Source organism: Raphanus sativus, chromosome 1 (assembly GCF_000801105.2).
Source record: "Raphanus sativus cultivar WK10039 chromosome 1, ASM80110v3, whole genome shotgun sequence".
NCBI classification, from domain to species: domain Eukaryota; kingdom Viridiplantae; phylum Streptophyta; class Magnoliopsida; order Brassicales; family Brassicaceae; genus Raphanus; species Raphanus sativus.
The window spans coordinates 26,146,191-26,168,615 of NC_079511.1; the positions used below are offsets into that span (position 1 = coordinate 26,146,191).

The 22,425-nt window shown below is 40.5% G+C and overlaps 1 protein-coding gene and 1 non-coding gene across 2 annotated transcripts; both read right to left on the bottom strand.

Moving 5' to 3' along the window:
* Positions 1-2,876: 2,876 nt before the first annotated feature.
* Positions 2,877-2,983, bottom strand: LOC130497918 (small nucleolar RNA R71). The gene has a single exon (XR_008936966.1). It is a non-coding gene; the product is annotated as a small nucleolar RNA R71 (small nucleolar RNA).
* A 14,841-nt stretch (positions 2,984-17,824) lies between these two features.
* LOC108812315 (nucleolar protein 56) lies at positions 17,825-22,295 on the bottom strand. The gene is made up of 9 exons (XM_018584552.2): positions 22,280-22,295; positions 20,032-20,285; positions 19,592-19,806; positions 19,343-19,500; positions 19,059-19,246; positions 18,727-18,979; positions 18,484-18,632; positions 18,270-18,404; positions 17,825-18,197 (listed from the first exon to the last, which is right to left on the bottom strand). The coding sequence occupies exons 2-9, from the start codon at positions 20,234-20,236 to the stop codon at positions 17,974-17,976; spliced, it is 1,527 nt and encodes a 508-aa protein (XP_018440054.2). The 5' UTR covers positions 20,237-20,285; positions 22,280-22,295; the 3' UTR covers positions 17,825-17,973.
* Positions 22,296-22,425: the final 130 nt, after the last annotated feature.

A 22,425-nucleotide genomic window follows, 5' to 3' on the forward strand; every position in this document is an offset into this window, starting at 1 on the left:
TATTAATGGCGAAAAAGAAAACTAAAAAATTATTAATGGCAATTAGATAAAATATGTTTACTTTATTAAGAGTAAGTCTATAATTGACAGTTTTAAAAATTAACGTAAATAAACACGTATAAAACTAACTTTTCATTTAATTTAGGAACTCATTGATAAATCATTGATGCAGTCGTGCAGATGCTCTAAGAACAAGATGGGAGTATGTGATTGATTGATAACGAGTCACTTTATCTCCGGTTAGTGCGGAATGATGAAAGAAAGAGGTTGTTACACGTCTTCTTTGCCTCTGAGCTATAAGGATTAAAGGATACAACAATTACAATGTAAGCTGTTCTGCTCATCTTTTTCTCCATTTGGCTACAAAACATGCATATTATATATACAATCCATTCTTCTGCTCAGCCTTTTCTCCAATCCTGCTTTTCTCCATAGGGAATTCTTGCTTTCTTTTTTTAACTGGAGTGAGCAATATTCATACAATTTTTCTGCAGCTACACACACCAACAATTCAAAAGCTCGATTAAATTCGATTTATTAATCTACTTGTAGCGAATTTGCTCATTTATTAATCTACTTGTAGCCACACACATATCAACCATTAATATACTACTAACAACTAGCACTAGTTTTGTTGGAAATCGACACTCATTGACAGTTGTAACCGTTTGATGTTAGGAGTTTTCAAGGCTCCTAAAACAAATGTTGTAATATGAGTAAAATGTCGAACCAATTCCAAGGGATTCAAATCACCAAGAATGCAAGAATTTCCTTAATCTAAGTGTAATCGATGATTTGATGATTTTTAGAACTAAGAATGAAATAACAAAACAATAAAATGATGTCTTTCATATTTCCATTGTTTTATCTTCATATTCACATGCATTTTGATCATTAAAGGCATCATCTAGGCATATCTAGGATGCATTTCATTGCACATGTCCTTATCAGGTGTTGGAGATGCAACATGGTGATCATGGAAGGTTTGAGAGGTGTTTTAGAAGCAAGAATGATGGTCCAGCTCGTGTGCCTATTTCACTAAGTGTTGCAGCGGTTTTACGGCCCCAGCGGCCTAATGGCGTGACAAGAAACCGCTGCGTTAAAAATGTGATTTTGTCACACAAAATTGCGTAATCTAGCGCGGCCTTCTGCAGCGGTATCTCATCCCGCTGCTTGATAACCCTCCCAGCGGCTTTTGGGCACAGCGGCCTTGTGGCCATGAGTCGGGATACCGCTCCACGTCGAGAGCCAGCGGCCTTGTTACCCACAGCGGCATAGTGGCCTGTCATCAAGCCGCTGTGCACCGTGTTTTACGTTAAATTACTATTTTGCCCTCTACGATTTACACACTCTAAACCTATGTTTAAGTTATCATTTTGTAGCCACCAGGCAGATTATCTTGGTTACTTGGTAAACACCATTCTATTGGAACTTCTTGATCTCTTTTGATCATTGATTCGATTGTTCTTGTTGTTTATTTTATTGATTTCTTATTCTGTTGATGATCAATCTGAAACCTCAAATAGGTTTAAGAATGATCATGAACCTTAGTGAGTAATCCACCATTGAATTCATGGGTTAGGAAGATTTAGGGTGATTAAGTTAGTTCTAGGATGTTTTAGTATAATTCAAACCTTATTCCTTGCCTAGGAGAGTATTCGTATTGCATCTATTGAGTTGGCCTCTCAAAAGTTGATCTTTAGACATCTCCCACCCACAAGGTGTTCGATGATATGTCTGAGTCAACTCTCCTAAGCTCTTAACATACTTTACCAAAGACATTTGTTGTTAAGGGTGTTAAGATAGCCAATAGACCTGTTTGTTAATGATTGCTTTTATATTATTCAGCCAAAGACATTTGATGTCTGAAGTATGTTAGCAAATAAGCATTCATCTAGACATAGAGTTTGTTTAAGACTGCGTCTAAGCTTAAGGTTGATTAGTTTGATTGACTGTTGCCATCCTTAGTTCGAAGCTTGATCACCCAAGGTCTAAATTCCTATACCCATGAGTTCTCCTTTCTCATAAAAGAAAGTTCATTGATTTACTATTTTTATTGTTTAGTTATTGCATATTAGGTTCTAGAAATCATCAAGTCTTCGATTGCACTTAGATTAAGGAAGTACTTGTATTCTTGGTGCTTTGAATCCCTTGGAATTGGTTCGACATTTCACTCATATTACAACATTTGTTTTAGGAGCTTTGAAACTCCTAGCATCAAATTGGCGCCGTTGCCAAATTCCTAGTTGATTTAAACATTGAGATTTAGTCACTTGCTTGAGACTAAGGCACTTTTCTTTTTCTGTTTACTGATTCTACATTTTCATCCCTCTTTTAATTTCAGGTGTATGAACTTGAGGAGCAAGGGCACATCAGACCTAGTTCCACTTGTACCTGACATCAGAGCACTTGAAAGGGGTATATCGAGACAGAGAAGAGCTCAGCAGGATATCGATATGGATCCACCTGCAAACGGTCAAGGGGTCAACCCTCAGCACCCTCCGCGACCTGCTCGACCGATTGGTACTTATGACCGTCCCAACATCAATGGTCATAGGCTTGGCATCAGAGCCCCAGCTGTGGGGGCTAACAACTTTGAGGTCAAACCAGGACTCCTCAACGTGATCGAGAACAACAAGTATCATGGCTTGGCTGTAGAAGACCCATTCGATCACTTGGACAAGTTTGACAGCTACTGTGGTTTGTCAAAGACCAATGGTGTGTCCGAGGATGCCTTCAAACTCAAGCTATTCCCTTTCTCTCTGGGAGATAAGGCACGTCAGTGGGAGAAGTCTCTACCTAGCGACTCCATCACCACCTGGGATGACTGCAAGAGAGCATTCTTGGAGAAGTTCTTCTCTACTTCAAGAACTGCTAAGCTAAGAAACGAGATATCCAGTTTCCAGCAGAAGAACTTAGAAGGTTTCAGTGAAGCTTGGGAGAGATTCAAGGGCTACCAAGCTCAGTGTCCACACCATGGTTTCTCCAAAGAGAGCTTGCTGAGCACCTTCTACAGGGGTGCACTTCCTAAATACAGATCCAGATTGGATACTGCAAGTAATGGGTTCTTCTTGGGGAGAACTGAAGCAGATGCAGAGGAGCTGGTTGACAACATGGTGAAGAGTGACGCAGTCTACAGTGGAGACCATGACAGAGGAGATAGAACTGATGACAAGCAGACGAGGAAAGAGTTAAAAGCTTTACAGGATAAGATCGACATTCTGATTGCTGATAAGGCCACACAAGAGCAGCTGAACTTCGTTGGTAATCCAGCACAAGAAGCACCTCCTGGCGCTAATGAAGTTGATGGTTTAGAGGGTCAAGAAGAGCTATGTTTCATCAACAACAATGGCAGTTGGTACAAGAAGGAGCCCAATTTTCAGTACAACAACTACTAACAGCGATCTTACCCAAACAACCAGCAGAATGGTTACCAGCCTAGGAGCAACCAGCAAGGCAACTCTCAGCCTCAGCAGAATCCTCCTCCAGGTTTTCCCAACAAAGGAAACCAATCTTCTCAGCAGCAAGCTCATCCTTCTAGTTCTGCTCCTCCAGCCAGCAGCACAGATATTCTACTGAAACAAATCTTGGACTCTCAAACTAGAAGTGAAAGCATGTTGGCTACGAACTCAAGAATCTCCACAACAAGATTGATGGTAGCTACAATGAGCTCAACAACAAGTTCAAGGCCTTGGAGAACCAGTTTGCTTCCTTGACTACTCACCAAAACCGCCAGCAAGGTTCTCTACCTGGAAAACCTGAGCAAAACCCCAAAGAAACAATGAAGGCTGTTACCCTTAGGAGTGGCAAGCAGTTGCCTCCTCCAACTCTCACCAAGGATGCTGAGAAACAAGGTGGGGGGGTAGCCATCAACATTGATGATGAGGTCGTGATTGTGGATGAGAAGATCAATGATGAGATCTTAGAGAAGATTGTGGAAGCCAAAGGCAAAGGAAAGGTGGGAGAAGAGAAGCAAACAGTGAAAGATGGTCAAGCTGCTGCTCCAGCAACTGAGAATCCTTTTGTTCCCCCTCCTTATGAGCCCAAACTTCCATTCCCTGGAAGGTTCAAGAAGCAGCTGCTGGAGAAGTACAAAGCCTTGTTTGAAAAGCAGATGAGTGAAGTTCAGATCACAATGCCCATCATAGATGCTTTCATGCTGGTTCCTCAATACAGTAAGTTCCTAAAAGATGCTGTAGCTGCAAAGAAGAAGGAGATGCAAGGTATGATGATCCTCACTCATGAGTGTAATGCCATCATTCAGAGACTTGATGTTCCAAAGAAACTAGAGGACCCAGGATGCTTCACACTGCCTTGTGCTCTTGGACCTATGGTTTTTGAGAGATGTCTCTGCGATTTGGGAGCTAGTGTCAGCTTGATGCCTTTGTCAGTTGCAAAGAAGCTTGGTTTCACTCAGTACAAGAAGTGTAGACTCTCATTGGTGTTGGCTGATCGTTCAGTGAAGTACCCTGTTGGCATCTTGGAAGACCTTCCTCTTATGGTCGGAAACTGTGAAATCCCTACAGATTTTGTAGTACTTGAGATGGGTGAAGAAGCTCAAGATCCCTTAATCCTTGGGAGACCTTTCTTAGCTACAGCTGGAGCTATTGTGAATGTGAAAGAAGGCAAGATTGATCTCCACTTGGGTAAGAGACACATTCTCCACTTTGACATCAAGGAGGTTATGAAGAAACCAACTGTGCAAGGACAAATCTTCTACATTGAAGAGATGGATGCTCTGGCTGATGAACTCCTTGAAGAGCTGTCTCTAGAAGATCCTCTACAGCTGGCTTTGACAGTGGAGAAAGGGGCTGAAGTGATTGAGAACCTGGAGAGTACAGCCTATGGGATGATGCTGGATTCACACAAGGGGTTTGAGAGTAAGGATCAGTACGAAGAGCTGCCACAAGTGGTCCATCAAGTAGCTTCAGTGACTCAACAAGAGAACACCCAGCAAGATGACTGGAGCGAGCTTAAGGCACCCAAGGTGGAGCTCAAACCACTCCCCCATGGTGTAAGGTATGCATTCCTTGGCCCTAATGAGACCTATCCTGTCATTGTGAGTAGTGAACTTACTGAACCTGAGCTTGCTGAACTTTTGAAAACACTTAAAAGGTTTAGAAAAGCAATAGGTTACTCCCTTGATGATATCAAAGGGATCTCACCCACTTTGTGCATGCATAGGATACATCTTGAGGATGAATCAATGACTTCTATCGAGCATCAAAGAAGGTTAAATCCTAACCTGAAGGATGTTGTAAAGAAGGAGATTCTTAAACTCTTAGATGCTGGTGTGATTTACCCTATTTCAGATTCTAAATGGGTATCTCCTGTGCATGTGGTTCCAAAGAAGGGTGGGATCACTGTGGTGAAAAATGATAAGGATGAACTAATACCCACAAGAACCATCACAGGACATAGAATGTGCATTGATTACCGAAAACTGAACTCTGCATCTAGAAAGGATCATTTTCCATTGCCATTTATTGATCAGATGCTTGAGAGACTTGCAAATCATCCATTCTATTGTTTTCTTGACGGGTATTCAGGGTTCTTCCAAATACCCATACATCCCAATGATCAAGAGAAAACGACATTCACATGCCCCTATGGTACCTTTGCTTATCGAAGGATGCCATTTGGGCTGTGCAATGCTCCAGCCACCTTTCAAAGGTGCATGATGTCGATTTTCTCTGATCTTATTGAAGATGTTGTGGAGGTGTTTATGGATGACTTCTCTGTCTACGGATCTTCGTTTTCTGCTTGTTTGTCTAATTTGTGCAGGGTCCTACAGAGATGTGAAGACACCAACCTTGTGCTCAACTGGGAGAAGTGTCACTTCATGGTTAAGGAAGGAATTGTTCTTGGACACAAGATATCAGAGAAGGGGATTGAGGTGGACAAAGCAAAGATTGATGTGATGGTCAGTTTGGCTCCACCAAAGACAGTGAAAGACATCAGGAGCTTCTTGGGGCATGCTGGTTTCTATAGGAGGTTCATTCAGGACTTCTCCAAGATCGCCAGGCCACTCACTAGACTGTTATGCAAGGAAGAGATCTTTCTCTTTGGTAAGGAATGTCTAGAAGCTTTCAAGAAGTTGAAGAATGAGCTTGTAAATGCTCCCATTGTCCAGCCACCAGATTGGAGTCTACCCTTTGAGATCATGTGTGATGCTAGTGACTATGCTGTGGGAGCTGTTTTGGGCCAGAAGAAAGATGGCAAAACTCATGTGATCTACTATGCGAGCCAAACCTTGAATGATGCTCAGATGAAGTATGCCACAACAGAGAAGGAGATGCTAGCCATTGTATTTGCATTTGAGAAGTTCAGGAGCTATTTGGTGGGGTCTAAAGTCATTGTCTACACAGATCATGCAGCTTTGAGACACCTTTTGGCCAAGAAGGATGCAAAACCGAGGCTTCTGAGATGGATCCTTTTGCTCCAAGAGTTTGATTTGGAGATTAGAGACAAGCCTGGAGTTGAAAATGGTGTAGCTGATCACTTGTCTAGACTGAAAATAGAATGTGGTGTTCCTATTGATGAGGGACTTCCAGAAGAGCAGATCATGGCTATTGGAGCAGTGATGGCAGCTTGTGAGACTGGTAGAAAGCTTGAAGAGGTTAAAGCTACCGAAGAGAAGGAACCTTGGTATGCTGATTTGGTGAACTACTTAGCCACAGGAAAAGAACCTTTGAATCTTGTGGGCTATGCCAAGAAGAAGTTCTTCAAGGATGTGAAGAGATACTATTGGGACGAGCCTTACCTCTACATTCTCTGCAAGGATCAGCTCTACAGAAGAGTGGTTGCCAATGAAGAAGTTGAAGGGATCCTTACACACTGTCATGGATCATCTTATGGAGGTCACTTTGCCACCTTCAAGACTGTTGCAAAAGTGCTACAAGCAGGATTCTGGTGGCCACACATGTTCAAGGATACACAAGATTTTGTTTTGAGGTGTGATTCATGCCAAAGAAGAGGAAACATTACCAAGAGGAATGAGATGCCTCAGAATCCCATCCTTGAAGTTGAAGTGTTTGACGTGTGGGGTATTGACTTCATGGGACCATTCCCATCATCTCATGGCAACAAATACATCCTTGTGGCTGTTGATTATGTTTCAAAATGGGTGGAAGCCATAGCAAGTCCCACCAATGATGCCAAGGTGGTAACCAAGATGTTCAAGAGTGTCATCTTCCCAAGGTTTGGAGTCCCAAGGGTTGTGATCAGTGATGGAGGCTCCCACTTCATTAACAAACTGATTGAAGGGCTTCTCAAGAAGAAAGGTGTGAAGCACAAGGTAGCAACTCCTTACCATCCTCAGACAAGTGGTCAGGTTGAGGTTTCTAACAGAGAGATCAAGTCCATTTTGGAGAAGATTGTGGGGATTACAAGGAAGGATTGGTCTACTAAACTTGATGATGCACTTTGGGCTTATAGGACAGCTTACAAGACACCTTTGGGAACCACACCTTTCAACCTTGTGTATGGGAAGTCTTGTCATTTGCCAGTGGAGCTTGAGTACAAGGCACTATGGGCAGTGAAGTTGCTAAACTTTGACATCAAGAGTGCCAAGGAAAAGAGACTTTTTCAGCTCCATGAGCTTGATGAGATAAGGATGGATGCTTTTGAAAATTCAAGGATCTATAAGGAAAAGACCAAGGCTTTCCATGACAAGAGCATTCTGAAAAGAGAGTTCAAGGAAGGAGACCAAGTCCTTCTTTACAACTCTAGGCTGAAGTTATTCCCAGGAAAGCTCAAGTCAAGGTGGTCCGGTCCATTCAAGGTCAAGGAAATCAGACCTTATGGGGCTATTGTTTTGTGGGGTGCTGATGGAAGAGACTTCACAGTCAACGGGCAAAGAGTTAAGCTCTACATGGCCACAGCACCAAAGGAAGGTGGAGTCTCAACTCCACTTTCTGATCCCACCCCGGCCTAACCCCGAAGGAGGTAAAGTCAAGCTAGAGACTTAAAACAAGCTCACTTGGGAGGAAATCCCATGTCTATCCTTGTATATAATTTTATTTTCTTTGATATTGTAGATCGTTTTTGGGTCTAGTTTTTGTTTTTTTTTTAGGTGTTGCAAAACAGTTGGGGAGCCTGGAGTAGATCAAGAGACGTGGTCTGTGTGCGAAGTGTTGCAGCGGTTTTTCGGCCCCAGCGGCCTAATTGCGTGACAAGAAACCGCTGCGTTCAAAATGTGATTTTATCACACAGAATTGCGTAATCTGGCGCGGCTTTCTGCAGCGTTATCTCATCCCGCTGCTTGATAACCCTCCCAGCGGTTCTTGGGTCCCAGCGGCCTTCTGTCCCGCTCCATAAAACCGCTGCGCGTACCAGGTAAGTATCTCTTCTCTGATTTCCGGTTCAAATCAATTGAACCAAACCGGTTTACCCCTCAAAACCCTCGACTCATCTCTCTCCCTCACTTCACCCTCCTCTAACGATCTCTCTCTTCTCCAACTCTCTCAAGAACACAACTCTCTCATCTCTCAACCAAATCCATTGATTTTTGTTGCTGAGATCCCGAATTTCCCCCCTCTTTCACCATCTCCAATCAATTTTCATCAAATCAAGCTAAGGTATTGTAAATCGGCTGCAATCAAAAAAAAAAAAAAAAAGGGTTTCGAAATTTTGAGATTGCATGCTCGATTTCTTGCTTTAAAACTGACGTTCGTGTTCTAATTAGCTTGTTTGATGAGTTGGGTTGGTGAAAATCGTGTTCAATTGTGTTTTGAGAGAGTTTAGTGTTTGTGTGATGATTGATTCCCATGTCACTTACACACTTTTAAGTGTTTGTTTTGCAGAACGCGATGGCGAGAGATAAGGGGAAAGGAACAAAGGAGACTAAAGGAAAGGGAATAGCATCAAGTTCTCAAGACCCACCAGAAAGAGAAGCCCGCACTCCCGTGTTTCGGAGGAAACCTCCTCGAGAGCTCCGTGTGAGCCGCCACAAAACCAGAGAGGAGCACGAAGCTGAGGGTGATACTGAAAGGGAGATAGAAGAAGCTCTTAAATCAACGACCGAAATTGAAGAAGAAGCTCCAGTTGTTGAAGAGGAAGAGCCAGAGAGACGCGTTGATAACATTCCGCCCTACACTAAGTTGCTAGCGCACATCAAAAAGATCCCGCTAGCTTCAATGAGGTTTCCAGATATCTCTGCTCTGCGAACACTCGGGATCCTTGAAGACGTGCGGCTCCTCCTCCGCAACATGGGCATGGAATCCTTTCTTGGAATGGCTTATCCAGTACATGAGGAAGTCTCCTATCAGTTTTTGGCCTCAGTTTCAGCAGTCTTCCATGATGAGTATGATGAGCAGGAGGGGTTTGGGCACATTATCTTCAAGGTCAAGGGGAAGCTCCACAGGATGGGTTTTAAGCAGCTCAGTTCTATCTTTGGACTGTCGGATGATGCAAAATCACGCTTACCTTCATCCACCTTGATCTCAAATGACGTTTGGACTTGGATCGCTGAAGGAGCACGGGACCCTGGCAGTGATAAGTGCAATGAAATCACAAGCCCAGGAGTGAGATATGCCGCGAAGATACTCAGTCATACCTTATACTGCAGAAGAGAACCTGGAGGAGTAAATGAAGATGAGTTGAAACTCTTGGGACTGGCACTTCTTCCTCTTGATGGGCATGGTAAACTACAGACCACAACTCTGCAGCAATACAAGGATTTGGGACTGATAGGAGTTCTTGTGAGGAGATTCATCTACTATAAGTATTGGGCTTGGACGAACGATGATGGCACACCAAAGCTACTTATTGGAAACCTCATCACACCTATCTTAGCAGCAGTTGGGACTAAGCTAGGACCAGTGAAGAAAGAAGCTCAGTACATCGATCTCCCGTACTTGAAGAAGACAAAGTTCCTCGGAGGAACAGCAGGGACCCAGTATGCCTACCAGTTCTACTCCGCCTATGACCCCAGCATTAAGTCCTACTTCCTCCTACCTAACGAAGCATTTACCTCACTTCCTGAGCACATCGAGTTTGACCCAGAGCCTCGGTATCTTGTCCCACAAGACCACCCTGAGTTTGGTCCCATCAACGCCCCGCGCAAGAGGAAGAAGAGAGAGCGAGCAAAATCCTCTGGGACAGCTAGACCCAGTGATGCTGATGATGAGGGACCAACGACGCCAGGTCCATTGTATGGGACAGACCGATACCACTTCCAGCCTTATAGAGGTGCCACTACGAGCGCCGGTCTGCGCGAAGCTCTTTCTCAGAATGCTAAGCTGCTCAAGTGGAACAAGATGCAAGATAGGACCATTCACAAGCTGAAGCAGTCAGTCAAAGTGCTCAAGAGACAGATGAGAAAGGTCACTTCCCTACTAGCAGGTACCACTCTGAGTTCAGGTTGCCAAAGGGATGATGTGATGTCAACTGATGGGCCTTCTACTCTTTCTCGGCCCTCTTTCTACAACACAGCTGCATCTGCACGCTCGCCAGATTCTGAGCTGCGTAGACAGCGCAGAAACCGCCCTCCACCTGCTCGTGAGTCTTCCAACGAGTCCCCATCCATCGCCACTGCAGACGATTGGGACACGGATGGTTCCTCTTTCTATCCTTAGCCAGGTATCTCCGTTCCTTCCCTTGTATATACTAGCTTTTCTTTGCTTTTTAGGATTTCTTTTCGGTATCTCCCTCAGCTTAACAACACAGAGACTGTGTGACTTAAGTTTGGGGGAGGTACCAAGTATTTAACCTTGTTTGCTTTGATGGTCTTGCATTGAGTCTTGCATTGAGTCTTCCATTTCGCATACCTTTTTGCATAGAAAAGCCAAAAAAAATTGAAAACCAAAAAAAAAAAAATCATTTAGTTTGCAGCATTTGCACTTTAAGATTGAGTCTAGAAGCATTCATATAGGTTGCATCCATCTGCATAGGGAGCAATGATTTAAAATGCCTTGCAAAGAGCTTGTTTAGCACTCAAAGTGTCGCCCTAGTTAAGCATATCAAGTAGCCTAAGCATCTCTTTAAAGCCTTGCACGCTTCGAGCCTTGAAAACTCTTCTTGAAACTTGTGTGCTTGCTTGTCATTGACATTGTTCTGAAAACCAGCTCCAATCTGAACTTAGGCTTAAATGAACTTAATCTCTCTCACTTATGGGCATTTGCATACTTGATCATGGTTCTCAAACACATTTGGGTTATCTTTGTCCATTGTACCACTCTTTGTTAACCCAAATGGAACTCCCTCACCCTTGAGCCCTTACCTTTCTTTGAAGCCAACATTGACTTGCTTGAGTGAGGCCTTTTCTGATAGCCTGTCATGTGCAAAATCTTGAGAGTATTGGAAGCGACATGGATTTGTTCTCATCTCTTGCTAGCATAGGATCATTATTTGAGCTAGCTTCTAGAATGATGGTTGAGTGTATGTCCTAAATGAGTTTGTATCTTGGGTTTGGATAGTGAGAAAGTTGAGAAAGATGAGCCTTAGGGACCTTAGAAAGCTCTAGATTGTGCTATTTGACTCCTTCCCCCTAAATAAAAAAAAAAAAGAAAAAAAGAAAAAAAAAAAAAAAAAAAAATGATAAGAAGAATCAATAAGATAGTGGGGAAGGGAAAAGAGAAGTAGAAGAGCTAAGTTGAAAGAAGAAAAAAATTTGTCCCTAGTAGGCTAAGTAAAGAAAAAAAAAAAAAAAAAGCTTGTTCATTGGGTTAGTCATGAAAATGAGTTGCTATTTGGGTTGTGAAATGAAGTGAATAGGGGTAGAACTTGTAATCACTTAGGAAAAGGGTAGAATGATGAGAATGGATCCATGTATGCATGAGTTGCTTCTAATCTTAGATAAATTTTGCATAATGATCAAGCTCCTTGTTCTTGAGTGATAACCACTTTAAAATGATGCATTTGAACCCTTCTCTTCATTCACTTTAGACCATTTGTTTACCTAGCCAAATGATTGAGATCATGTGCCCATTTGTGAGAATCCACTTTGTGTGTGTGTATGTGAATTAATGTGAGAGCTGATTAGGAAGACTTGTTGGTTGATGAGTATTGCATCTTGTGTAAAGGCATAAGGGTATTGCTAGGTCTAGAGAAGCTAGAGTATAACATGATAGTGTGCTTTCGCTACTTGCTATGTTTCTTTAGGATGTCAAGTTGAGTGTTAGGAAGTATTTCTTTTGGCTATGAGCTCCCACTTTCAAGCCTCTTCCCCTATGAGCCCTAGAAAGTTCACTTGAGGACAAGTAAAGGACAAGTTTGGGGGAGTTGATGTCTTTCATATTTCCATTGTTTTATCTTCATATTCACATGCATTTTGATCATTAAAGGCATCATCTAGGCATATCTAGGATGCATTTCATTGCACATGTCCTTATCAGGTGTTGGAGATGCAACATGGTGATCATGGAAGGTTTGAGAGGTGTTTTAGAAGCAAGAATGATGGTCCAGCTCGTGTGCCTATTTCACTAAGTGTTGCAGCGGTTTTACGGCCCCAGCGGCCTAATGGCGTGACAAGAAACCGCTGCGTTAAAAATGTGATTTTGTCACACAAAATTGCGTAATCTAGCGCGGCCTTCTGCAGCGGTATCTCATCCCGCTGCTTGATAACCCTCCCAGCGGCTTTTGGGCACAGCGGCCTTGTGGCCATGAGTCGGGATACCGCTCCACGTCGAGAGCCAGCGGCCTTGTTACCCACAGCGGCATAGTGGCCTGTCATCAAGCCGCTGTGCACCGTGTTTTACGTTAAATTACTATTTTGCCCTCTACGATTTACACACTCTAAACCTATGTTTAAGTTATCATTTTGTAGCCACCAGGCAGATTATCTTGGTTACTTGGTAAACACCATTCTATTGGAACTTCTTGATCTCTTTTGATCATTGATTCGATTGTTCTTGTTGTTTATTTTATTGATTTCTTATTCTGTTGATGATCAATCTGAAACCTCAAATAGGTTTAAGAATGATCATGAACCTTAGTGAGTAATCCACCATTGAATTCATGGGTTAGGAAGATTTAGGGTGATTAAGTTAGTTCTAGGATGTTTTAGTATAATTCAAACCTTATTCCTTGCCTAGGAGAGTATTCGTATTGCATCTATTGAGTTGGCCTCTCAAAAGTTGATCTTTAGACATCTCCCACCCACAAGGTGTTCGATGATATGTCTGAGTCAACTCTCCTAAGCTCTTAACATACTTTACCAAAGACATTTGTTGTTAAGGGTGTTAAGATAGCCAATAGACCTGTTTGTTAATGATTGCTTTTATATTATTCAGCCAAAGACATTTGATGTCTGAAGTATGTTAGCAAATGAGCATTCATCTAGACATAGAGTTTGTTTAAGACTGCGTCTAAGCTTAAGGTTGATTAGTTTGATTGACTGTTGCCATCCTTAGTTCGAAGCTTGATCACCCAAGGTCTAAATTCCTATACCCATGAGTTCTCCTTTCTCATAAAAGAAAGTTCATTGATTTACTATTTTTATTGTTTAGTTATTGCATATTAGGTTCTAGAAATCATCAAGTCTTCGATTGCACTTAGATTAAGGAAGTACTTGTATTCTTGGTGCTTTGAATCCCTTGGAATTGGTTCGACATTTCACTCATATTACAACATTTGTTTTAGGAGCTTTGAAACTCCTAGCATCATAAAACAGTAAATGAAATAACTTTCTTTTATGAGAAACGAGAACTCATTGATATAGGAATTTAGACCTTGGGTGATCAAGTTGAGAACTAAGGATGGCAACGATCAATCAAACTAATCAACATTAAGCTTAGACACAATCCTAAACAAATTCTATGTCTAGATGAATGCTCATTTGCTAACATATTTCAGACATCAAATGTCTTTGGCTGAATAATATAAAAGCAATCATTAATAACAAGTCTATTGGCTGTCTTAACATCCTTAACAACAAATGTCTTTGGTAAAGTATGTTAAGAGCTTAGGAGAGTTGACTCAGACATATCATCGAACACTTTGTGGATGGGAGATGTCTAAAGATCAACTTTTGAGAGGCCAACTCAGCAGATGCATTATGAATACTCTCCTAGGCAAGGAATAAGGTTTGATTTATACTAAAACATCCTAGAACTAACATAATCACCATTAATCTTCCTAACCCATGAATTCAATGGTGGATTACTCACTAAGGTTCATGATCATTCTTAAACCCATATTGGATTTCAGACTGATCATAAACAGAGATGAAATAACAGAAATCGATAAGAAACAAAATAAGAACAAGGATCAATGATCCAAAAAGAGATTAATCTTCAATAGTTTTGATGTTTACCAAGTAACAAAAGATAATCCAGCCTCCAATGGCTTACAGAATACTTAAACTTAGGTTTTAGAAAAGTAAAACGTGCATACAAAAAGACTAAAATGTCCATGAAAAGTGCTAATCTTCGAGCTGGAGCGGGTGCGGAGCGACCAGGAGGGGTCGCTCCGGAGAGGTCGCTGCGGAGACTCCGAGAAAGACGAGCGGGCAGCCGGGTTCGCTGGCACGGGGTCGCTCCAGAGGATGCCGTCACAGCGAGGAGGGAGAGCCGCTCCAGACGGTCGCTGCGGAGAAGACGAGCGGGCAGCTTGGGTCGCTGGCACGGGGTCGCTTCGGCTGGTGAAGTCACAGCGACCAGGAGGGGTCGCTGTGGTCCTGCTCGATCCATGATCACTCATTTCGCATCTTTTGACCACAATTGTATCCTAAACGTCTCTAAGAACTCCATGCGGTACTCCAATACATGATAAAGACTTATGTATACAAAATGCAACTTAAACATGTCTAAATCCTATTCTAGATGATCAAAATGCATATGGGTATGAAGATAAAACAATGGAAATATGCAAGACATCAATAACTATTTTTGCAATTTAACCAATATAGCTAAAAGCTACTCATTTCGTTCCCATAAGTAAGATTTTATAAATTTTATTTTTGTTCTACAAAGAAAAATTTTCTATATATTTTAAAATATTTTGTATATTTTTAAAAAATATTAATTATGAATATTTGAATTGATGAAATTTTATTGATGGATAGTTATTAAAAAAAAATTGTAAAACATTTATTATATTTTTAATAAACGTAAAAACTCTATAATATCTTATTTTCTTGATGGGAGGTAGTACATACCAAGCAATGATGGTTTTTGATGCCTTTCTTTAATGATGGTGTTTATGTAAGGATGATGTTTCTACAGATTTGATGAATGAAAGTATTATTCCGATGAAAGAAAGAAGCTAAAAGCTATATACACTGAACCACTTCTCTTGCTAACTGGTGTAATATAGTTATATATATGGTCAACATATTCATTGATTCAATTTGCTCTATATTCATAATAAGCAAAAAAATTAAAGAAGTAACCATGTATGAATTTTATGGGGAAGTGTGTCTGTTTAGCACAAAAGTGGACAAAAAACTCCTTCTACGCGCGTGACCGCTTGCTTGATGCACTGTGCACAATTAACTAACTATACTATACTATACTATTTTAAAAATAGTATAGAAAAAATATCGATACCAATATCACAAAAGATTATATATTTGGTTAGTTTACACTTATATTTCTATTATTTGATTTTACAATAGAATGGAACACATTAACATAATACAATAGAATGAAACACACTAAACCCTAAACCCAAACCATATACCCCAAACCCTAAACCCAAACCATAAACCATAAACCATAAACCCAAAGGAGGAGGATTTCCGATTTGTGAAATAGCTAGTGGCATTATCAATAATTTGAGGGATTAGTAAAAAACCTCTATAAGAAGTAGAGAAAAAGATGAGACATACTATACTACAATCATTAAATAGTAAAGTCGTCCAGTGTAAGAGGATACACCATTAGCAAAGAATGATGGAGGTGATGAAGTAGGAGAAAAAATACCCACAAGAATTGGAGAAAAAGAAGATACGGTGAGAATAGGTGAGGAAACAATGATTGTCGACATTACTGGAAGACAAGACATAGAGATGATGTAACAGTACACATCGTTGTGTACTATTCTATGTTTATCAAATAGTATAGTTCGACGAAGTGTATACGGTTCATCTTCTATACAAGCTCTAAACCCAAACCCTAAACCCTAAACCCAAACCATATACCCTAAACCCAAACCCAAACCCTAAACCTAAACCCAAACCATATATCCAAACCCCCTAAACCCAAACCATATACCTTAAACCCAAATCCTAAACCCAACCATGTATCCAAACCATATACTCTAAACCCTAAACCCAAACTCTAAACCATAAAATCTAAACCTAAAAGAGGAGGATTTCCGATTTGTGAAGAAGCTAGTGGCATTGTCAATAAATTTGAAGGATTAGTAAAAAATCATAAGAAGTAGAGGAGAAGATGAGACATACTATACTATAATCATTAAATAGTATAGTCGTGCAGTGTAAGAAGATACACCATTAACAAAGGGATGATGGAGGTGATGAAGTAGGAGAAAAAAATACCCACAAGAATTAGAGAAAATAAAGAGACGGTGGAAATAGGTGATGAAACAATGATTGGCGACATTACTGGAAGACTTGAGTCCTAGAATACCTGACTGTAGTTGGCATATTCTAATAGACAAGACATAGAGATGATGTAACAGTACCCATCGTTGTGTACTATTCTATGTTTATCAAATAGTATAGTTCGACGAAGTGTATACAGTTCATCTTCTACAATAGCTCTAAACCCAAACCCTAAATCCTAAACTCAAACCTAAACCCTAAACCCAAACCATATATCCAAACCATAAAGCCTAAATCCTAAACACAAACCATATACCCTAAACCAAAATCCTAAACCCAAACCATATATCCAAACCAATTACCCTAAACCTAAACCATAAACCCTAAACCCAAACCATATATCCTAAACCCAAACCATATATCCAAACCATAAACCCTAAATCCTAAACCCAAACCATATACCCTAAACTCAAACCCTAAACCCAAACCATATATCCAAACCAATTATCCTAAACCTAAACCTTAAACTTAAAGGAGAAGGATTTCCGATTTGTGAAGAAACTAGTGGCATTGTCAATAAATTTGAGGGATTAGTAAAAGACCACCATAAGAAGTAGAGGAGAAGATGAGACATACTATACTATAATTATTAAATAGTAGAGTCGTGCAGTGTAAGAGGATACACCATTAGCAAAGGGATGATGGAGGTATAGTCGGAGTTGATGAAGTAGGAGAAAAAATACCCACAAGAATTAGAGAAAAAGAAGAGACGGTGGGAATAGGTGAGGAAACAATGATTGACGATATTACTGGAAAACAAGACATAGAAATGATGTAACAGTACACATCGTGGTATACTATTCTATGTTTATCAAATAGTATAGTTCGACGAAGTGTATACTGTTCATCTTCTCCACTAGCTCTACGCATCCTCTGCTTCTTAATCCATATATAATGAGTAGTAGCAAAACTGTAAACCCAAACAAAGATATGAAAAAAATCAGACACTTGGTGGATATGATTGAGAATGAACATAAATTTGTAAATATAATTGAATAATCACTTGGTGGAAAAAATCAGAAACTTTTAAATAATCATTGAACAAAAAAAAACAAAGATCAAGTGAGAGTGAGAATGAATAAGAATAAAAGGGTAATTTTGTCATTATATATATTATACAAAGAATATCGTAGCACTCCGTTTACTATGATTACCGTCTTAATTCTAATTGTACTATAGTCATGCGTCCAAATTTCTTATACTTCTTTCAATCTCTCGTTTTTCTAATTAAAACCTTTATGCAAGATAAGTTCTTGTTTCAGTAAAAAGCATACGAGTCTTCTCGAATAATAAAGTAGAAAATATTTAAAAAGCAAATTGGACAAAAAATAATACTAAAATGATGGGCAAAACTTAAGATGTTATCAAATAGTTTTCAGAATAGAACACAGATACTCTAGCAGAAGAGTTTACTAAGAAAAAGAAACACAGCAAAAAAGAAACAGAATACAGGGTCCATCCCCTCCCTATTCGTCGTCATCCTCACTCTTTGACTTCTTCTTCTTCTTCGATTTCTTCTTGCTCTGACCACCATCATCAGTCTCTTCCTCTCCTCCAGACTTGCTCTTCTTTTTCTTCTTCTTCTTCTCTGATTTCTCATTCTCCTCTTCTGTCTCCTCCATCTTCCTCTTCTCTTTCTTCTTCTTTTTCTCTGACTTCTCCTCATCCACTGCCTCCTTCTCTTCCTCATCTATAAGAGGAGGGCACGGATCAAACATTTACAGTCCACCACCAAAATATTACTCTTATTTCAAGATCATACCTTTGTTTTGCAGATTCTCTATCACCTCCTTCATTACATCTACGTTCTTGCGTGGAGCAACACCTTTGTCGTAAAAGTCTAGCCTTTCCTCTACTTGTTCACGAAGCTTCTCACCAAATGCCGTTGTTGCTCCATCTGCATTTAGGACAAACATCAACCAGGTTACAACATCTCCTCAAAATAAATATTACAGAACTCTGTTTCTGAATCTTACCAGCGAAACAATCAATACGGGAAGCTATAGAGCACTTGTTTGCAAGATAACGAGCGATACGGCCCTTGTTCTTAGCAGATGCTCGGCCAATGAAGGACGAATGGAAAATCAACCCATACTTGGGTGTGTTTCCTCGCGTTTTAAGCGCCCTGAAACACCACAACAGTTCACGTCACACACGCACCACTACAATAACTTACGGAGAAGATTAAAAGAAAAAAAGAGAGCTCTATGATATCGCACCTGAAAAGCGCCTTCTCGGCTCCGAGAATCTGGAGGGTAGAAGATGGGCACTTGGCAAGGTTAGTCAGACTTCCAGCATGTGAAATGAGACGGGCACCGACCATATCTCCAATCAAGGCGGCCAAATTAGGGGCAATGTCGCTCATCTTAGCAACAAGGTAATCATAGAGCTTCTTCCTGTAGTCAGCGAGGTCCATCACTTTCTTAGCAAAGGTCTGTACGTTGATCAAGTCAAGCGGTGATAAATCCTGGCCTGTTGTGCATACGGAAGAAAAATAAAATGTAAGAGAAATTACAAACACCAATGAATCCGTACAGCTTAGTTCATTTACCCATGGATGCTTTTCCAGCTTCGACGACCTCCTTTGCTTTATCCTCATCCCCTAAGACTTCAGTAAGCATAGGGATGTGGTCATCAGTCAGCTTAGACTTGTCTTCAATCATCTTTGAAACACGGGCGTAAAGATAATTGTCATTGACAATCTTCACTAGCTCGGGGAAGTGCCACGAATACCATTCCCTGCAACAACAACATCAATCAATAAACAATGTTCATCTACTACGTCTTTGCTCGGTGTTAATTGAAAATACACACAGACTGAATAAAAAAACAAACCTGACTCTCATGGCAAAGGAGTTGATATCCTTATCAAGGGTGTCAAGGAGGAAAATCGCTTGAATAACCATGTTGTCCACCCGGTTAACATTGAACTTGACCTTGGCTCTGCTGTAGCTGTGAGCTAACCCAAGTTGAGATTTTTCCAGATCACCAGGCTGCATTCAATAAAATAAACATTCATGAGTTACAAGACACAAAGCATAGGCAAACACAGAGAGAGAGAAAAAGAGTATTATCCATTCACACCTTGAGGTCCTTGATGAACCTGTCAAAATGAAGGCGAACACCACGGAGAAGCTCAAGAACGAACTCATTGCTCTGGCAGGGGATTTTAGTGGCCTCCAAGATATGGGAACCGAGTTTAGGCTCGGAGGTTCCTAAGCTGAACTTGGGCTTCTTGCCTTCTTTGACTTTAGGAAGATTCAACTCCAGGAAACTTCTAAGCTCGTCAGTCATAACCCCTTGCCACCAAAAAAGAAAAGATCAAAGACATAATCAAATTAGACACAGCATTAGACCACTCAACCATAAAAATTGAAGCTTTCTTTATGAAAAAATTGTAAAACAACCAAAAATGTCAAAGGAGCAGAGTATCATATGATTTACGCTTTAAATCCAAAAAAAAAATCAAGGGCAGAGTTATGGTTCGAGTTCCCAGAAAGACTACAACTTTACAATAAATATACCTTCAGAGACGGCGTTAACTTGGTTGAGGGCATCGAGGGCAGACTCGAAGGGATGAAAAGCGGTCAGCTGGACAACACGACCAAAGCGACTGAGGTCCGAGACTGAGCTCCGGACGGCCTCTGTGTTCTGTCCGATCTCATCAAGACCGTGGGCCTCGAAGAGGCCATAGCCAGAAGAAGACTCGTAGAGAAGATACATAGCCATTCTTTGTTTGAGAGGAGAGACGACAAAAGCTAAAACCCTAAAAATGAATATGAATTATAGGGATGTTGTATTGGGTTGCCCAACCCAACCCAACCCTATTTATTTTAAGCCCAACCCAAAGTGGCCCTAACCCTTTTAGACCCCATCATATTATTTGTATTAGGGCTAAACCCTTTTTAACCCATTTTGAGCCCTTTAATTTTTTTTTTATGTAAACACATTTTTTCTGTAATTTCTTACAAAATTATATGAAAATTAAATCAAATAAAGTTAAATCAAAACTTTGAGTCATATAAATAGTAAGAAGTTTCACATTATTGATTGTCACAAAATAAGTTTAAAAGCTTTGAGTCATATAAATAGCAAGAAATTTCATATTCAAATAAACAAAGTCTTTCACATATTCTTTGCTCGTTGAAGACTGCAGCAACCAGCTTTACTCTCTAGACAAGTTTATATGCCAGCAACCAGCTCGTTGAAGATCTGTATTTGCCAAAAAAGAATCTATATCAAACAGAGCATATGACAAGTTACAAATACATACACGTCTTGTATATATGCTTAACCGGACCGAGACTATTAATAAACTAATACATGCATGTCTGTGAACTAGACAGATACTTCAAGATGCATCACAAGATCACAAAATCAGAAGCAAGCACACACTGGACCACAAAACCAGAAGCAAGCACACACAAGTACACATCACATACAAGTAACTTACAGTTGTAAAAAAAGAGGCCTAACTCATCAAGAGGATCATTAAACCTTTAACTCATATCTAATCTAAAACAACGAATAATTGATTACACAAATTAACAAAGAGAAAATGCCACAAGCAGTAGACTGAAAATCGAAAACGAAGGGATCAAAAGAGTGAACTATAGCACCATCTGTCTATGTTGATCAGTGAGGAGTGGAGGTTGTTGCTGCGTCAGCGGCTCTGTAGCACCACAAACCAGAAGCAAGCACACACAAGTTCCAACGCAGAATCACACAAGTACATAAGTTCCAACGCAGAATCACACTCAAGAACATGACACACTAAAGACACTCTTAAGAAGACTTATATAAGCAGTAATGAACTTAACAAGAACCGCATAACAAGTCATCAAACTAATTCATACAGAAAAACAGAAACCAAGTAGCAAATGACTTTACATACTTAAAATTCATCAGCAAACATCACAGAGTGACATCAATACATAACCAATATCTACTTCATGAACCTTTGACTTATATAAACTCTTATATAAACTCAGAACAGAGCAGTAATGAACTAACTAAAAAAAGGAAAATCTCACCTTTGACTTATATAAACTCTTAAACGTTGCTTGCACAAAACTCTTAAACCTTTGACTTCAACACTTTCACCTACACAGTTACACAAACCACAATACCAATCAGAGACAACCAAAAGATGCTAAGCTTGATCAATCTATTCCAATACTGATTGCTCAAAGTAAACACAGAGAAGATCCTATACGTGTTTTCTATTTAAGCACAGTTCTCTCTAACATATATGATCAGAAACAAATCCAACCTTGGAGCGTCGAGATCGGAGAGAGGCTGAGATGAAACCCACGAGCGTCGAGATCGGAGAGAGAGGCTGAGATGAAACCGCCGAGCTGAGGCGTCGAGAACGAAGAAGAAGCTGAGGCGAGATCCGAGAGATAGGCTGAGACGAAACCCACGAGCGTCGAGATCGGAGAGAGAGGCTGAGATAAACCCACGAGCGTCGGAGATCGGAGAGTGTGAGATGATGAAACGCACGAGAAAATCGGAGAGAGGGTGAGATCGGCGAGAGGGTGAGATCGGAGATGAGAGAGCCTGAGAAGCGTCGAGAGTGAGATGAGAGAGAGATTGAAAGATATTTTCTAATCCAAAAATGAAAAGGGCTCAACCCTGTTAAAACCCATTATTTTTCAACCCAAACCTAAATGACCCAATATAATTTACAGTTTAAGCTTATGGGTTAGGGTATTTAATTTTTTTGATGGGCTGGTACTACCCTAACTTTTATAACCCAATACAACATCCCTAATGAATTATATTGATTTCCCAACTCACTCCTTCCGCAAGAGAACTAAAGAAATTAGGGTTTCCGGGTTTAATACCATTCGCGCGGTTGGTTTTACTTATTCAATGGGCCGGGCCTATTTTACTATCCCCTAAGTCCATTCAATGTT